Source organism: Actinia tenebrosa, unplaced genomic scaffold (assembly GCF_029948245.1).
Source record: "Actinia tenebrosa isolate PJP-AT-01 unplaced genomic scaffold, QUT_ActTen_1.0 PGA_scaffold0__85_contigs__length_37466705, whole genome shotgun sequence".
Taxonomy (NCBI): Eukaryota; Metazoa; Cnidaria; class Anthozoa; order Actiniaria; family Actiniidae; genus Actinia; species Actinia tenebrosa.
Genome location: NW_028292569.1, coordinates 12,998,618 through 13,016,670, shown reverse-complemented (window position 1 = coordinate 13,016,670; position 18,053 = coordinate 12,998,618). Strand labels below are relative to the sequence as shown.

Below are 18,053 nucleotides of genomic sequence, written 5' to 3'. Positions count from 1 at the left end.
TGAAATACGCGCACATTCATAATCATCAATCACTCGTCACTCTTATTCATAGCTTAGAAGAAGAGCTTGAGGATTTCCTTGGCCATGGGGTGGCCCTTGTCATCTCCCGTGACGGATCCAGAACGATTTCAATCAAAGGGGGTGACTGTTATCTAGAAAGGCATTATATAGCATCCCCTCTCAACATGCCCCAGTAACAGTGGGGTGGGGGAGCTTATTCAGATGACGATAGTCAAACGCACTCAAATTTGCGTAGTTCAAAAATCTTTGCATAAAAAATTTACATTAAAAAATTACATATAATAATTTTATTATTTTTAACGCGCAGATTAGCGTGTGCAATGTGATAAATGCGCGCAAATTTACGATGCAATGTTCCCGCCATTTCCTTCAGTTACTCTGCAAAGTTTGACAAAAAGCTGTTAATTACACTCTTACCGACTAGAGTTTTTTAATTTTTTTCTACATCGCTCGTTGGTTGCAATCCTTCTCTTCGTTTTGCTTTCCTCTCCTTTCGTTTTTCTGCATGTCTGTCTGCCTGTCTGTCTTCCTAAACTATCCACCACAGGGAACCCATGAACGAAAGTACTGAGTTTATGACGTCATCTACTACCACTACCATAATCCCTTGCACAATTTTTTTTCAATTAGTAACTGTTTTACTACTTTCATATAGGAATAAAAAAATTAAATACGAAAGAAAATTCGGTTTGCTAAAAACATTCTACTTAATGCTAATAAAAAGCGGCTAATTTATATAAGAAATCGCGCATCAACCGTCCTAGTTATATGCAGATATCCAGTTATTATTATGATCATTTGATCATAATTATTTTTGATCATTATTTTTGTTTATTTGTATAATAAAAACTTTGACTCAATAATGAAAATGACTTTTTGGGCTTCCTGTGTATTTGGCCCTTGCTATTGGTCGGTCCACCCCTTGTTCTTTCTCTTCTTCTCCATCAAGGTAACATGGCGGCCATGTTTTCTCTATCTCCACGTGTTTTCACTTCAATCCAACTTTTCTCGTAATGATTTAGACTTTTTTGACTAAAAATAATCGTTTTTGCCTTTTAGATGCCTGGTGGCGCTACAGTAAAGGACGTGAATGCTCACGATTTCGTGAAGGCTATGGCAGCCTTCTTGAAAAAGTAAGTTGGTGGGGCTAAAGCTCTTTACTTTAAAGTATTTTATCTTATAAAAGTAGTCTTCAATCAAATATATCTTATAATTATAAAACCATTATGCTTTACAACGTTTAATGAGGGTGGTAGTTCATAAGTTTCGAGAAATTCTGATTCTGAAAGTGTTTGAATCCCGTGATATTTCAAATGGGATGTCGCTTGGTCAATTCAATGCTGTTTTATCTGAAAAATTAACATTTATGTCGCTAAGAAAGGAGGTTGTATCTTTTTGACTAGTTAAGCACGCCGCATTTATCATTTTATGCATTTCCTATGCCATTTGATCAACATGTTCACCTTTTTCATCATACACATTGTGCCAATCTTTCTTAAAACTAGAAAGCTTATTTTTATCTTTCTCTTTGAAGATCTGGCAACCTAAAAGTCCCAGATTGGGTAGATCTGGTCAAGACTGGCAAGTATAAGGAGCTTGCACCTTACGATTCTGACTGGTATTATGTTAGAGCTGGTAAGTATGCCCTAACATACATTGGACAATGGATAGGACATTTATATACTGGGGGATAGTGCTATTCAACAGATAAACCTTAACCAGCGAAAATATTTCTCAGATGACAGCATTGATTTAACCACTGGATAAGGATTTATCCATCCAATAGCACTATTCACCCTTTGTACAGCTGCACTTTTTGCCCACATTCAATAAGACATTGGGTGCGAATACATTGAAATCAGGTTTTGGTGAGCAAGCGTTTTTCCCTCCAATTTATGAGCCAAAAAACCCTTATGAAATCATATAAGCTCAGGGCTTATGAAAGATTCTGTAGTTGTTGACTTGCCTCGTACTTCTGGAGTCCTAGTTTCAATATCTGGAATTTTTGAGTGGAGTTTGGCAGGTCTCAGTTGATTTATTTATCAGGTTCTCTGATTTTCCTCTTTCCACGAAAAACACAAAAGGCACTAAAGTCTCTCCCTTTAATCAAGGTCACAAACATGCCAAAATTGGCCTATCTTATGCCAAAATAATAGACTCCACCAAGTCAAATAAAGTTGTCAACATTACTTTTTATCATGCATTTCAGCTGCTGTTCTTCGACATGTCTATCTTCGTGGAGGTGTTGGTGTTGGTGCTCTTACTAAAGTCTATGGAGGTAAAGTTTAGCAGTCAAACCTTCTCAATTCTTATCATGAAGTTTTAATTCATTCCAAAAAAAATTAAACTATTACCATTAACAGGTAGCAAAAATCGTGGTGTTGCTCCCAGCCACTTTGTCAAAGGTTCGTCATCTATTGCTCGCTCTGTTTTAAAGTCACTGGAGCAGATGAAACTCATTGAAAAGAAGGAAGGAGGGTGAGTTATTTTTTTATTTTCCCCACACATAATTACCTCCATTGCCAAGCAAGGAATAAAGTGAATGATTGTCATGGAATGGAAACCATTTCAATGAAATTGCCATTGCAGCGATTCCCATTCGTGCGAAATCATTCAATTTGCGGTCACAACAAAATCGATTTTGGTGAACCACAATTGAAGTGTTTCCATGACATTGTCCAGGGTTCGTGCTACTCCTTAATCTCCTTGAATTTAAATCACGTTTTCAAGGGCACTTGAAAAGCTCTTGAATTTTATGATTTTAGCGAAACTCCTTGAAAACTCCTTGAATTTTTGCTTTGATCATTACTTGCATGGTTCTGAAATAGATCTAGTCGGAAAGATTGGAAAATCTGAAGGTTGGCCATGTGCAGGCACCGTGTAAAACCTTGGCATAGTTAGCTGAACATACTTGTTGAAAAAAGTTATTTTTGGGTCCTTGTATACTCCTTGAATTGTCCTTGAATTTTAAGTGGTTACCTCAGCACGAACCCTCATTGTCAGAGATGGATTGTCGGAAAATACAAAGTTTTCAAAGGGCATGTGCCTACAGAATGTGAATGAAATGTCATGATTGACGTCCACCAAAATGTCACAATGATTCCAGACATGGTATTTAGAAGTGTTAAAATAAAAGCAATCATACGATATTCATATACCTTTACTTCTCTGGATTTCTAGACGAGATGTTCATATTTTAACCACTGTTTTTACTAATACAGACCATTAATGTATAACTTTTGTCAATTCTCTTCAGTGGCCGTTTCATCACAAGCCAGGGCCAGAGAGATATGGATCGTATTGCAGGCCAGGTATTGTAAACTTTTGATTATCTGCCATTGTTTTTGGACAAGTATTTTACCCTTACATTTCATATCTTTAGTAATAATTAATGACCCTATTTCATTTTTACAACCAAAACATGCATCACCAGAAAATAATTTCTAATGTAGCAAGTAATGCTTTAAAATATTATTTGTAAGGATTTTTTTTGTAAATTTTAACAATGTTGCCCCCCCTCAACTAAAATAAAGATACAGTAATAGACCTTTTCTTTCAAACTGTCATTTTGGTGCTTGAGTGACCAGCAAAGCAACAGATGACTCTAAGACAAGGATGGACTTGATGGGCTCATATACATTTTGATATTCATCCTATCAAGGCCAACATAGACTTTCAGCCATTGTTTTGTGATCTTTCAAGACAATTTGAGAAAGGTCCTTTTCACCTACCAACTCTCTCCCATCTATGCTTCATTTTGTCTGTGTCATCGAATAAATTTTCTTATTTTTCAGGTTCTTGGAAGTTCTCATTAAATGTGAAAAGCAATGAAAAATAAAAATAAAAATTCTTCCTGATAAAAATTGCTTTATTGTTATGTTTTAGTACTTTAATGTAGAAGTGGGGTTAAAAGTGATATCCAAAAAATGGCTTGTAGACTCTGGGAATATGTTCTAAAACTAAACTGGTGTAAAAGAGGGGCTGTCATCAGACTTGGTGATGGATGATAGATGGGGGATGAAGTGAGTTAGTAGAAGGAAAAAAAACTTCCTGTGTTACTCCTTGCTTATCAACTGCTGAATCTTGCTCATACCTTAGCTTTCTTTTGTAAAAGAACGACTAAAATATTCTGTAAAATCTTGTTCTTCAAGTAATTTCGCCTACATTTGCTAGTATTAAACATCTCATCGATATAGAGTGACCACAGTAAATCCGTGAAACACTAATTAATAAATAGTACAAAATAGTGCTAGTTAAACAATAGAAAACAATGGAATTTGCATGAAATTGTGCTGTTTAGTATTACTAAAGTTTCACAGATTTACTGTGGTCACTCAAAAGTGAAATGTCAAAATGAAATTCTAGATTACCTCTATTGGCATTTGTTAGCCTACAGTGTGGTTTTAGTGCATCTTAGAACTGTGGTCAAGGATCGAAATGTCTGAAACAACAACTTCATGTGATGTATCATTCTTCTTTCATCTTGTTTGTTTTGACTTCTTCCTAGGTAGAGAGATTTTACTTGGCCTGTGAAAAAATAGAATGATTTTACTCAGATCACCTTGAAACAGTTTATAATAGTCGAATAGACAGAAAAGAAAACAATGGAAATAAGATCTACTAACCAAACAGGGAATGTGGTGTTGGTACTTTGCAATCTAATAAGCATCCCTGCTTTTACTCTTTCATTCTAGTGACTTATATTTTTTAATCTAAACCCCCTCCCTCACTTTGGGTGCTATGTGGTCCTTGTGAATAACCAAAGATTAGATTGGAATTTAGGAGTTGATCTGGACAGAAAGAGGCCTTTTTGTACAAAGGTGGATAGTACTATCAGATGATGTTATCCAGCAGATAATGCTAATCCTATTTGTACATATGGAGCCTGTAATTTAGTTTTCCTTGTCCTGTCAAGATCAATAACCATTTATTCTTTGGCTTTTCATGAGGACCACAAGAGTTGAAGGAAAGAAGAATCAACTCCACTGATGGTGGTAGGGGGGAGGGGGGGAAGCTCTTGGCTCTGCTTACACCACTTTTGTACCTCTCTCCTGCTTCAAGGAGGAAGTAAAATAATAGCAGATGTTGAGTTTCCACTCTACTGCCTTCAAACAATATTGCTGCATTTGGGCCAGTTTATTACTTTTATTGTATTGGCCCAAATGCCTTGCCTTAAAACAATTGTTTGTAGGCAATAGGGTGTAACTGTTATATCTGACAATACCACAACAGTGATTTTACTTTGCCAATAACAAAAGTTGTATACGTTAAGGACTAAATGAGTCAAAGTTTAGGTGTCTAGGGCCAATATATACACTGGCCGGCCCTTCCTGTTAGTGGCAGTGACTTATCCTCATTGTAGATGGCTCCATCTTGCCTTAGCTCTTTTAGCTATCTTTTTAATTTCTCCACATTATGTTTGAGAAATCGAAGATTTGGGTTGCCTGTGGTTTTTGCCCTTAGGAGTTCCGGTTGTAAAAGAGTCGTGACAGGGTTCGAGCTGCTCGATACAGTATCGAACCTTTCAAGCGCTTTTTCGCTTTTACGTAGACAAACACTGCTTTGAAAATTCTTTGATTTCTTGATCAAGTCTTCTTATTGGACTGTATGCTATACATTTATAGCATAATTCGCATGAGCAAAATGAAAATGCATCAAATTCCACAAGTCACACAATGAACACGTTTTAGGTGACAGTCACGCTAGATGCGGAACCAAGGACTCAGCGCCCGTTTCTTGGTTTAATCTTCTTCAGAGAAACACCGAGGAAATCTAAAGAAATGGGGTTTATCTTTGTGTTCTTTGCGCTTCTAGTTAGCGCTGAAGTCCTCGTACAACTACCTCAAGGTATGTACTTATCCTTAAACAGACAGATCGTTTGTTTTGTTACATTTAATCCATTTTGATTGCACATGACTAAAGTCAAATTCACTTACTATATTCATTAATAGCTTAACCGTTTTCAAAGCCGCATTTGAATCAATAAGGCAACATTAGGTCTGGGAATTTGAGCAAGAAAAGATGTACAACTTTGCGTGATTTTCGAAAAGAAAAGGGACTTGATTTTACCAGGACTGATAGACTAACTGTGGTTGGAAATTCACTTTAAAATAACCAGCTTTCGGATCGGAAAATGAAACTTTCGATTTTCTTTAGGATAAATGATTTCTTCAGTTCTTTGTGATTTTTGGTTAGAAGTATTTTCTTTAGTGAAAAAAAAAAAAGAATCAGAACATGTTTGCATTCCAATAACTTCATGGACTTTGTCTGGAAAGAGAATGTTGCCTTTACGCAATATTGTCTTGTCAACTAGACTAGAGAATTATGTTACAACAATTCACTTTTCAACTTGAACAAACACCATAAGAATTAACCTTTTTGCAAGTCCTTGCGGGTTTATTTTTACGTTAACAATAGCCTTTAACAAATTTTTAAAAAACTCACGTTATGTCATTTATCATGTTAACATTCTCAGAGACGTCTATGAGACCAATATCCAATTGTTTTATCCCGGTTTTTTAAGCTTCTTATCAACCATTGTATGTCCATGAGCTTGAGATAATTCGGTGTAATACAAAAAGAGAGAGTACGTATTATTATACCATTGTTGTAGCAATAATCTGGCGATTTTATTAGTCTTTATTAAAAGGATATTACAGGAATTTTAACTTCATCGCACCATTAAAATCAGCCATTTTTCATCAAATGTCACTTGATGATAAAATTATCGATTGTTCTTGTTATTTGTAGCTGACGTTCCGCTTGTTTAATTCTTTCTTATTTTCGAATTTAACATACCTTCTTCTATTCTAGATATCGAGAATGCGCACTCGATCATATATTGGCATGTTAGACTGCGCAATATTAAGTAAATTAATATTTTTTTATTATTAGATATCTCTAGGATTTGTTTATCGCACTTTTCTAGTTTGTGTGAGTAAGCTACTTCTCCTTGCTAGATTTTCATATATTTTCTTTTAAATAAATCATTATGAGGTAATAAAAGCTGCTTTCATTAGGAATATTTCCGTTTTAGCAAACTTTAGCTGCAATGGCCTACAATCTTGAAAAAAAGCTGAAATATTATTAAATAAGATAGCCAGTAATTACGGAAAATTCTAATTTTTTTCCAACAAGCTGTTGCCAAAAGATGATATAGGGTGACCATAAAAGATTATTTTCTGCAAATTTTAATATCATATTTTTTCTGTTCATTATTATATTCCACAGCATCAAGTATCCTTATTTCTGAAAATAGGAAAAACCTCATAGAGAATCAGCGAGCATCAGCATTCTGTAATACATCCGGATTCCCAAATGCAAATGTTACGTGGTTCAAGGACAGCCAACCTAATGTAGTAGTGTCATCCAATCCTACTCTAATATTCAAGAGCATCTTGAGATCGAATGGCGGGCGTTATATATGTAACGCAAGTAACGGAAGTGTTTCCTTGAATGATAGCATTTTCTTCAATGTCATGTGTAAGTAATAATTAGCCAATCCGAGGTTGAGGAAAAGACTTGGTGGGTCCATTTGGCATTGCAGTCCACTGTTTTAGGGAACAAAGAAGAAGCCAGTGTTGGATATGCCCCCTAAAGAGCCCCACAATGCACTGCAATGCCAACTGGACGCACCAAGTTTTTTTTTTCAGCCTCAGAAGGGAAAGGTTAATTCAGAGACCATTACGTTGTATTGAAAGATTTGAATTGAATAGCTTGGGCGTTTGTTTTCCGTTCTTCAGACCATGTGTCATTCCTTTGAAAATACGATTCTTTATTTCATTTGGATCTAAACAAAGAAATGACACGCCCAAGCTAAAGGAAACTATTGCGATGGTTAGGAATAATTGCAGACCACTAATTGAAATATTTGGGGGTAGGGTGGGTAGGAGACTGTCCCCGCACCCTACCCCCCTTGATGGCAATGTAATATTGATGATATTTCAACGCAAAACTACTACACTTTATCCACAGATCCTCCAGAAATTGTAATGATCTCTGATAACAGAATAGCCTTGGAAAATTCGTCAGTAACTTTGCGATGCATTGCCACAGGGAACCCAATACCAAAAATTAGGTTTTCGAAGGAAGGAAAATCAGTCCCCCCTACCAAACAGACCAAGGTTATAATCGAGCTCCCTCGTATACAAAGGACTGACTCTGGAACATACAGATGTAGTGCGTCAAACGGGATCGGTAACAGCATAGAAAAGGCATTTACTCTTGATGTACAATGTAAGTACACAAACTAATGTTAATTGTACAAATGCTATATGGCTATGGGTTATGGCATAGGATATCCCACAATATACAAAAATGAACTTAGAAATGATTGATTAAGTTTTCGTGATAACTCTTTTCGTATAGCGTAAAAAGAAATAATGTGAGCCAGGCCATAGGAATTCAACAGGGTTCTTTTCACCGGCATTTTTTCGTATACGGAGGAATGCGCACACAGTATGGCACAGGGTGCCCAAATAAAGTGAAAGCTGAAAACATAATCAGAAAAATACTAATTTATTCATTTGAGGCCAAGAAAGTGAAGTATAGAAAGCTAAAACATTTCGCATCCACTACCTTAATAATCATTTTATTTTATTGCCAAGGAATTATATATTTCTATTTGTTTCCGCTTGTGACAGACCCGCCTAATATTTTCTATATGCCGCCCAAAGTGAAAGATTCTTGGTTACATGATAATGTGACACTTGTCTGTGACGCGTCGGGAAATCCTACACCAACGTATACATGGCGTCCACCTCGTGCAGATCCTATTCATTCAAACGTTATTAGTTTTGTCGTAACAAATGAATCCCAGTTTGGTGTTTACTATTGTGTCGTGCAGAACATTCGTGGAGGGGATTCGTACTCATTGACACTGAATCGTACTCGTAAGTTATTTGATTATTCTTTATGCTTGCAAAGTAGAAACATCGCAAAAAGTAGAAACAAGATTTGATTTCTGATTGGTTTATTGTTGTAGGTTTTCCTCCCGATCCACCAATCATTGCCAACAACGTAACTACTGTCACGTCACGCAATTTCACTTTAAAATGGACCAGGCCAAACGAACATAACAGTAACATCACTCGATATTTGGTGATGAGGACGAGGTTTTTTAACAACGGCTCGATGGATAAGATGGAGTACTTCAGCCATGATACCCTGCTCCATCTCAACATGTCATTTTTTCTCGACTGGGGAACGAGCTACCGGTTTGCTGTGTCTGCTGAAAACAGACAGGGAGACAGTGGTGCTGGGCCTCCCACAAACATCACAGTTATTGCTGGTAGGAATATAGATAGAGCGGATTATATTCCATGGGAGGGTTGGGAAATTCCAAGCCTGGATAGCTAGTCCAAAAATTGTTGGGAACGAGGAATAGGATGAAAGTAGGAAGGAGAGGATGAGAGAATGAAATTCCTATCTCCTTAATTTTTTTCCCTCCCCCTCCTTTCTTTCCAGTAAAAGCCCCATGCCTACAATACCTTGCTGTTTGAGAGGATGATTAAATCTCGAACACAACTGTCATGCGCAACCACGAAATTACACCGCGCGTCCACCTCTGCTTCTGCGCACTATTATGCTCAATGAGTTCGTTGAAGCTTGTTTGTTTTCTCGTAGAACCAAGGGATTCAACAGTCTCCACGGGTAAGTGACAGCCATTTGGTAGCTAATATAATACTTACCCTTATTTTGTTAAAAAAAAATCAGTATTATAAAAAAACCAAATAATAATGTTACTGTTACTATTTTCTCACTAAGCACGCCCCAGTAAGTTTTCTACAGATTTATTTTCTTAACACCGGCTTCTCAAGACTTTTATTTAGATTAAAGAAAGTGACGTCATTATTTCTATCATAAAAATAATGACGTCATAATACATCTTATGAATGTTGTGTGTAATAAGCTGAATACCAACATCGAAATTCATGCACATGAGCCAAACTTAATGTCATAAGAGAAGACGACTGCCTTATTATCTATTGTTTTCAATGCGTATGGTTCATGTGAAGCTTAACGTTTCACCTGAACCTTATCGTTCCACAAATCTTTGTATAAACACATGCATGGCAGCTCACAAATCATCAATTTTTTTTCGTTTAAATTTTCACAGGCTTAGCCGTGGTCTATGGAAGCGTTGGTGGGGGAGTGGTGCTGATCATTTTGATCGTTATTGTCTTGTGTTATAAACGCAGAAACCGAGAGCCACGTAAGTCATTGACAACTAGGGAAGTAGACCGATGAGTGTGGGATCGGTTCATTCCTAAGAGAGATAAAGAAAAATAGTACGTCGGCCATTATGGAGGTATTAACAAACTGAGAATCTGAAGACAATCGTTTTGTCAGACATGCACATCCAAGATGGCTGCGAAACGTCACATGCAACACATTTGACGGAATAACTAATAGACGTGTATGTTTGTCTTTCAGCACCTCCTTGTCCTAAGCCGCAGTTACGAGTACCTGAAGAAACTCGTCACCACAGAAGGTAAATATCTAATCATAATATTAATTATTAATTGTAAAAACAAATGACAGTGATGATAGTGATGATGTTGTTGATGATGAAGATGATGGTTATGATGATGGTGGTGATGTTGATGATAATGATAATGATGGTGATGATAATGATAATGATGGTTTTGAGCGGATGATGATGGCAATAATAATGATGAGGATTGCGATGATGGTTATGATAATGATTATAATGATAGTTAATGATGATGATAGTATTGAGAATGATAATGGTAATAGTGATTGTAATGATGATAATGATACGTAATGATATTAGGCCGAAAACAAGCGATGTAAAGTTGTGTGTAATTGTTTCTCTCAAACCGAACTTCTTGTGTAACACGATCTTAAGCTTACCGCCAACATTTTCTCTTTTTGATCATTTCCTGCTTTTATAATCACGTTTTTTCTGCTTAATTAGTCTTAGTATTTCTATGAAGGAATTAACTTCACGAATGTCAAGAAAAGCATCGAAAGACCGCTACAGCACAGTGAGTATACTCAGGGGTACCACGGAGCTCCTCTCTCGGCCCCTTTCATTTGGGCTGCTTTTCCACCAAACTGAACAGGATTTCTTTTCTCGGTCTTTCTTCCAGAGACAACCACCTTTTCACGAAAACCAAGAAGACAGTCAGGACTTTCTAGATGAAACCAACGGGTCTTACGTCAATGCACAATCTGTGAACGAGCATGCGCAATCAGCAATATACGATAACCTTACCTTTGTTGATAAATCAGTAGAGGGCTGGGAAATACCGCGAGAAAGAGTACGAGTCGAAAAGATAATCGGAAAAGGAGCATTCTGTCAAGTTGCTAAAGCATTTGTCGAGGGAATTGGAACAGTGGCTGTGAAAATGATTAGAGGTATTTTCTTAGAACACGCGTGTCATTCCCTTGAGCATTATTTCTCTATTTACAGGTAGAAAGAATTAGTGTTAAGGTTCCTGTATAGTCTTAGAACACGCTTGGAATTCCCTTGAGTATTATTTCTCTCTTAATAGGTAAAAAAAAAAGAGTTGTGTAGCAGTTAAAATAAAATATAAAACCTAAAGGTTTTATCCTCTGAAACAACCTCTGGGCTGGTCTAAGTCAGGGCACGGCTAACTCAAGATCGAGTTGCAATCTGGCAAGTTAGGTTTTTCACAGAGGGAATATAGACTGGCTTTTTTCTTTCTTTCAGACAAAACTGGAAAAGAATCCAGTCGCAAAGATCTTTTAGCAGAGTACAAACTACTTCAACACCTTGGTCAACACACTAATATCGTGCTGGTTCTGGGTGGTGTGACCACAACAGGTGAGGACTGAGGGTGAAACGAAAGCCTGTATTGATAGAGCAGGATACTTCGTTACTGTCGTTTTTCATTAATACTCCATTTTTGAGTTCTCTCTTGCTGAGGGTTAGCCTCGATCTTGTGCACAATATTCATATGTTCCAGTGAAGGTCCGTGGAATGTCAAAGTGTTTGTGTTGTCGAAGTTGTGCATTCTTTACTTTACCGTTGGTATTTCTGTATATTTAGACACTGACTCGAGGCCAAACCTGAGTCTGTAATCAAGCAAGACAGTGGTAATTCGAAGTGGAACTCGAAGAAAGTCTATTTTGTAGAAAGTAATTATGATGTAAAACGTAGGAAATGCCACCACAATTAAGCTGTCTAAGAAAGCGGGACTTTGTCCTACCCTTGTGCAAGACCGACCGTTGCAAGAACAGCTTTATCCTAGCTTTATCCCTCTCTCTTTTACTCCGACGGAGGACTAGCGTCCGAAACGCCAATAAGTTTTTTCATCTTTTTACGGTGTATAATTTACGACCTTTTTATCATTACAGCTTTATCCTAAGTCATGTTTATATGTAGATCTCTTTTAAGGACTTTATTGAATATATATAATTTATATAGTACTAAAATATTTAGAATCTTTATCTCTTTAATATTTTTTTACCTATAAATTTGTAATTTTTTTGCATTCTGTGAGTCCTATTGCAATTCAGCCTTGTGGCTTCAAGTACTGTTAGGCAATAAAGTATCTATCTATATATTTAAGATAAGATACATAACTACATTTCCTACCTCACGCCGATAGATCCAATCATGGTGCTATTTGAGTATGTCCCATACGGTGATCTGCTGGGCTACCTAAGAAGGAGTCGCGGGCTCAACGATACATATTATGAGGACCCGGATGAGAAGCCTTCTAGCTCATTAACGTCGCAACAGTTGATGAGATTTTCACGAGAAATTGCTGATGGAATGGCCTTCCTTTCTGCGAAAAAAGTAGGTTGCGTTCGTTTACGCGCGCTCCTGATCAGGCATTCGAGTGTATTTATTGTAACTTGCTAGAAATTCTTGTCTTTCCAATATCATCTGAAAACTTTTAGGAAAAACTGAGCATTGATATGTAGATGATGGCTAGTAAACGCTAGCGTGGACTGGTCGGTGTTTCTAATGAAACAGTTATCGTAGATTGATAAGTTATACACCGTAGTGAAAATAGGAACTGACGTTTCGGACGTTAGTCCTTCGTCGGAGTCCAACGTTTGGACTTTTCGTTTGGACTCCGACGAAGGACTAACGTCCGAAACGTCAGTTCCTATTTTCACTACGGTGTATAACTTATCAATCTACGATAACTGAGCATTGATATGTTTAATGAATGCTTTAATACTACACCAGTGATAAAATTATTTCGTATTGTTCATAGTTTTATATATATTTGTAGATATACGTAAACTTCAATGTTGAAATTTTCGAATGTTCTTAATTGTATTTGTAATTTATGTTAAGGAAGTGAACTAGATAGGGACAACCTCTTTCACCTCCTTTCACATTTTTTCATGTTTTTTGCTTCTTTATTTATTTATTATTTATTTATTTTTCTTCTATTTGTTGTATACTTAAGGTGATGAATTGTGAATAAACCATTATGTTATGTTATGTTAGGTTAAGTTAAGTTTTGGTAAAGCTTTTCTTTTAACGATATAAACAACATATCCAATAAACAGTTTCGTGGAGTGATTACTTTGGATTTTAGTTTTTTTGATGACGTCACGTGAAAGCCAAGAAATTGGAAGCTAAACATTTATAATTTCATGATAATTTCATCAAATCAAGCAATATTTTACCATTCAACTTTTCACTTCAAGAGTACTGTAGTACAGAGAATATTGAATCAGGGGTGTTGTTAGTCCCCTCCGCAGCCGTCTTTATTTTCTTACGGAGGAGACTAGGGTGATATCAATGCTAAGTTGGCTTAGTTTACACTTCTAATATAGCACTACAGCTATTTTATTCTTTTTTTTTTTAGTTCAGTTTGCTTATCCGCCTTTAAACTAACGGTTTAAGAAACGCCTCCTCTCAAGTCGCATGATGGATAAGAAACCAAGAGCTCAATTTTGATTCTTACCTTCTGAGTTTGCGTGAATGAATACTCGACATCACGGCTAGTTTTCCAAAAAATACGTCCCACATGGGAAAAAATTCATCTTTGATGCTTAGTCATCAGTGAAACAGGCGGTAATATGGGCATGTTGGTCATAGCAAGGGGTTAATCATCTACGGTCTAGGGGCCGACTAACCTCTCCCTTAGGCTTCGGCCAAGCTTCCTGATCAGTCTGGAAGTCCAGGGATAGCGGTGTCGGGGTCGAAATCTCCGGCGTAGCCGTAAATGCTTCGAGCTGCCATACGACGGTTCAGCACTCGATGTCTGGAAGTATGGTCCTAATTTTAAAATATATTTATAATAAAATGAAAAAAAGCTTGAAAGGTTCCTAAAAAATTGATTAAGAATCTGAACAGTTTTATTTAAGCCACGTCAACTTGGGCATAATTCATCAAATGCGCTTTGACTTGAATTCTCGTAACGGTTTTACAAACAGTATAAATGTTCTATTTTTCTGATAGATTGTTCATCGAGATCTCGCAGCTCGTAACGTCCTGGTTTGTCAAGGAGAGATGTGCAAGATAACTGACTTTGGAATGGCGAGGGATGTTGCAAACGACGATATTTACCAAAAAAGAACCAGGGTATGCTAAGTAATACTGCTACTATTCTTAAAATTTGAAGGAAACGACTCTTTAATTTTTTTATGCTGAGACATATGTTTCAGAGGTAACTTTGAAAAATTTCAAAAGCGTCGTCGTTTTCGCGAAATTCATTCTACATTTGCTTCTTTACGTCCAAATATCGGGTACCATTCTTCAAGACTGTTGTAATTCATCCTGCTTTTTCCCACAAGGGTCGTCTTCCTGTGAAGTGGACAGCATACGAGGCACTATTATATGGTTTTTACACGACGCAGAGTGATGTGTAAGTTGCTACTTTAGTATACCTTGGATTCTCTGCATGAGTTTCTTCTGTTTACGATGTGTTGTGGTCCAGGAACAGGCGCCATAAATACTAACTTGTAGCATCCACTCTTCATGAATGCTTCTTCATGGACACGATTATAGGATGGCTATGAAACTATCACACATGACGCAACCATGTTATGGAGATGATTACTCTTCGTCTAGTCAAATCCTATAAAACATGTATGCATGGACCGTTCTCTAGGTAGACATGACTGTATTCTATGGTTTTCATAGTCATGCAAAATCTAGAACTGAACCTATTGTTCTTTCTTATGCCCGTACTCTTGTGATTTACGACTAGAAACAAAGGACCTTGGGTAAATGTATCTGTCATTCTGATTGGCTCATGTATCTGTCATTCTGATTGGCTCATACAAAGATCAAAAGATCGCCAAAACCTTAATTAAACCAAAACCAGACAAGAACAATTCGTTACGTTTCTTTGGATTCACAAGAATTTCCTTGGAGTCTTTTCGTTTCTTGGCGGAGATTAAGTAACGGGTAACTCTCTGGAAAAGAGAGAATGTGAATGATTGTGCATTAATATTTTTTTTCTAAATTTCAGGTGGAGTTATGGGATTGTTCTTTATGAAATATTTACGATAGGTATTTAAACATTGTATTCAATAATTTTTAGTCTTTTTAGATTTTAAGAAGATATATCTTTTGACGAGAATAAAGATGCTTCTAGAAAAAATGCTGTTAATGCGCATGCACGCAATGGTGCGTCTTTTTGGCGGGAATATAGACGCGTCTACACAAAATGCCTTTCTTTCTAACTCACGGCTAACACTAAACATTTCTCTGTGTATATCAGGCGGTTGTCCTTATCCTGGTCAAGATGGCCGACTCCTTGCTCAGCTAATACAAAGTGGATACAGAATGCCTAAACCCAAACATGTAGACAAAGAAATGTAAGGATAATATTTACGATTATCAGTAATAGATTTGGGATATTGAGGCAGAGATAATTAAACATGGTTGATCACTATTAAGCTATTAAGGAAATGAACACTATTCTATATCTAACTCATCCTAAGACATGTAGCCTGGTTTTTCTTTCCAGATATGCGTTGATGTCAGAATGTTGGAAAACTGAGCCGGAAAGACGGCCGACATTTAATCAGATCATCAAGACGTTAAAAAGATTGGGACGTGATCCCAAGGTTAGTTTATTAGACCACTTGCATGACGTGACTTACTACTAGGGAAGGTATGTTTATTAGACCACTTGCATGACGTGACTTACTACTACGGATCTTTCTTGGTGTTGCAAGGCACCTGAGGCACGAAGACAATAAAGCAATAGCCAAAAATAATGAATCTGGACTTAGAAAATACCCTGTAAAACAAAATAATAACCCAGCAGAATACTATAAAGCTTGCTACACCAAGAAATTCCCACGGCGTACCAGAATCCCTTGCACACTTTCTTTTCTTCAGTGAATCATTGGCACCAATTGTCTTAATATTCTCATGAGGAAATACAAATTTGAATAAGAAAGAAAATTCGCGAAGCATTTTGATAGTGGTAGTAAAATGACGGATCATCATGGAAACAGCCTATTGACTAATAGTAAAACGTAACCCAAGATCGTTTTGATGCGAAGGCGTGGTTTCCTTTCAACATGGCAGCGCAAACATCTGTGAAAGTGGGTTGATTTTACTAACATCATGTTAATGTTTCACAGAACCACATATTTATGAATCAATATGAGAAAAACCTGTATGAAAATCTCGACGATTTATGTTGACGTCAACGATCCCAAGATGCAAAGTGACGACTCCAAGCTTGAATTTAATTGGAGGCTAAAAATACGAGGTGCATCACGTAGAAGTCAAAACGACGTCAGCGATCCCAGGATGCATCGCGGTAACTTCAGGCTTGAATTTTATTGGCTGGTATCAAAATGGAGGACTTTTATATTTCAAATTATATATAATAAATATAACTATGATTTTTAAATTGTAAAAATAAATAAATGCTGTTGAATATTTGGCCGATTGAAGTTGGGTATAGGGTATAGGCAATCAAACGCAGCCCATCTTGAATGATGTTTGTTAGGTATTCCTAAGTCGATCATTCGATAGTTGTGGAAGCCTACTGGAATACTAAAATACTGACTAAAGATATTTATTTTATCTGAAAATATTTCGATGAAGGCTAGCTGAACGATGTTAAAAACTTTGTAATATTGGATTAAGAAAAAGAAAAAGAAATATACTTTGAAAAAGAAATATATTTGGGTATTGAATGCCGTCCTTACACTTACACTGACTAATCGTCGGGCCACTTTGGAGACTAATGACGGCTGTGAAGGAGTCTACTTTTGGGAGGACAAAGAAGATAGACTTCTTTACCTTGGGCAAAATGTTCTACCATTTCAGACCACATGTCTTTCTCGTAAGTATCATTTCTTTGTTTAACGGTTGCGCATGAGAAGACACATGAATATGGATACCACTCAAACAAAGAATCTTATCCTCAAGACCACGTGTCATTCCCTAGAGTATTATTTCTTTGTTCAACAGTTGTACATGAGAAGATACATGAATATGAATACCACTTAAACAAAGAATCTTATTCTCAAGAGAATGACACGTGGTCTGAAATGGGAAAACATTCAACAGTCCATTCAACAAGGACTTATGGGAAGGGTTGTTGTATGTACTAAACAACTAGGAAAACATTCAGTCATTTTGTTGAATTTCTTTGATTATATTAACCAAAATGTTTGTCCTAAACAGCTAAATTAACATACGAGACACGTTTCACATTGGCTAGTGCAGCGCTGTCACTCCAGGAGCTTTTTGTGAAATTTATCGTCTCACAACCGCAGTTGGCAGTTCCACAAAAGTTGTGCATGTCGTAGTTATTTTTCAATCCAAATGGGGTCTCTTTAACATGGTTTACCCGTCCGATGCATCCCTTACTGAATTAATTTACCAATTCACGACACAGTCATGGGGCTCACTAAACAAGTACACATTTTACAGCACGTTTTTTGTTTCGGCAAAATTGGACATTTCTATTTCTTATATTGCTTGACGGACGCCTTCCCAGGAGGCAGTAGCTACGAAAATAAAGGAAGGAAGGAAGGAAGGAAAGAAAGAAAGAACGGAAAGAAAGAAAGAGAGAGAATGAATGAATGAATGAGAGAAAGAA

The 18,053-nt window shown here is 36.8% G+C and overlaps 2 protein-coding genes across 2 annotated transcripts; both read left to right on the top strand.

The window, feature by feature from the left end:
* Positions 1–993: 993 nt before the first annotated feature.
* On the top strand, positions 994–3,884 carry LOC116295567 (small ribosomal subunit protein eS19-like). Its single transcript, XM_031703416.2, has 6 exons — positions 994–1,154; positions 1,556–1,656; positions 2,231–2,299; positions 2,385–2,499; positions 3,278–3,332; positions 3,816–3,884. Exons 1-6 carry the CDS (start codon positions 1,081–1,083, stop codon positions 3,834–3,836), a joined length of 435 nt encoding a protein of 144 aa, XP_031559276.1. The 5' UTR covers positions 994–1,080; the 3' UTR covers positions 3,837–3,884.
* A 1,712-nt stretch (positions 3,885–5,596) lies between these two features.
* Positions 5,597–17,127, top strand: LOC116295552 (uncharacterized). The gene is made up of 18 exons (XM_089031618.1): positions 5,597–5,868; positions 7,252–7,503; positions 7,996–8,256; positions 8,664–8,912; positions 9,005–9,310; positions 9,646–9,672; positions 10,139–10,234; positions 10,456–10,513; positions 10,961–11,030; positions 11,136–11,403; positions 11,720–11,833; positions 12,621–12,811; positions 14,438–14,560; positions 14,773–14,843; positions 15,453–15,493; positions 15,705–15,801; positions 15,954–16,053; positions 16,579–17,127. The coding sequence occupies exons 1-18, from the start codon at positions 5,802–5,804 to the stop codon at positions 16,639–16,641; spliced, it is 2,454 nt and encodes an 817-aa protein (XP_088887744.1). The 5' UTR covers positions 5,597–5,801; the 3' UTR covers positions 16,642–17,127.
* Positions 17,128–18,053: the final 926 nt, after the last annotated feature.

What these genes read in the sequence shown, in the direction of transcription:
- LOC116295567 (XM_031703416.2), top strand. Translation starts at nt 1,081, where the DNA reads ATGCCTGGTGGCGCTACAGTAAAGGACGTGAATGCTCACGATTTCGTG. An exon ending in CTGGTATTATGTTAGAGCTG is followed by an intron (nt 1,657 to 2,230) that starts GTAAGTATGCCC and finishes CATGCATTTCAG; the next exon opens with CTGCTGTTCTTCGACATGTC. An exon ending in TCTTACTAAAGTCTATGGAG is followed by an intron (nt 2,300 to 2,384) that starts GTAAAGTTTAGC and finishes TACCATTAACAG; the next exon opens with GTAGCAAAAATCGTGGTGTT.
- LOC116295552 (XM_089031618.1), top strand. Translation starts at nt 5,802, where the DNA reads ATGGGGTTTATCTTTGTGTTCTTTGCGCTTCTAGTTAGCGCTGAAGTC. An exon ending in AAACATCACAGTTATTGCTG is followed by an intron (nt 9,311 to 9,645) that starts GTAGGAATATAG and finishes GTTTTCTCGTAG; the next exon opens with AACCAAGGGATTCAACAGTC. An exon ending in CCTTCCTTTCTGCGAAAAAA is followed by an intron (nt 12,812 to 14,437) that starts GTAGGTTGCGTT and finishes TTTTTCTGATAG; the next exon opens with ATTGTTCATCGAGATCTCGC.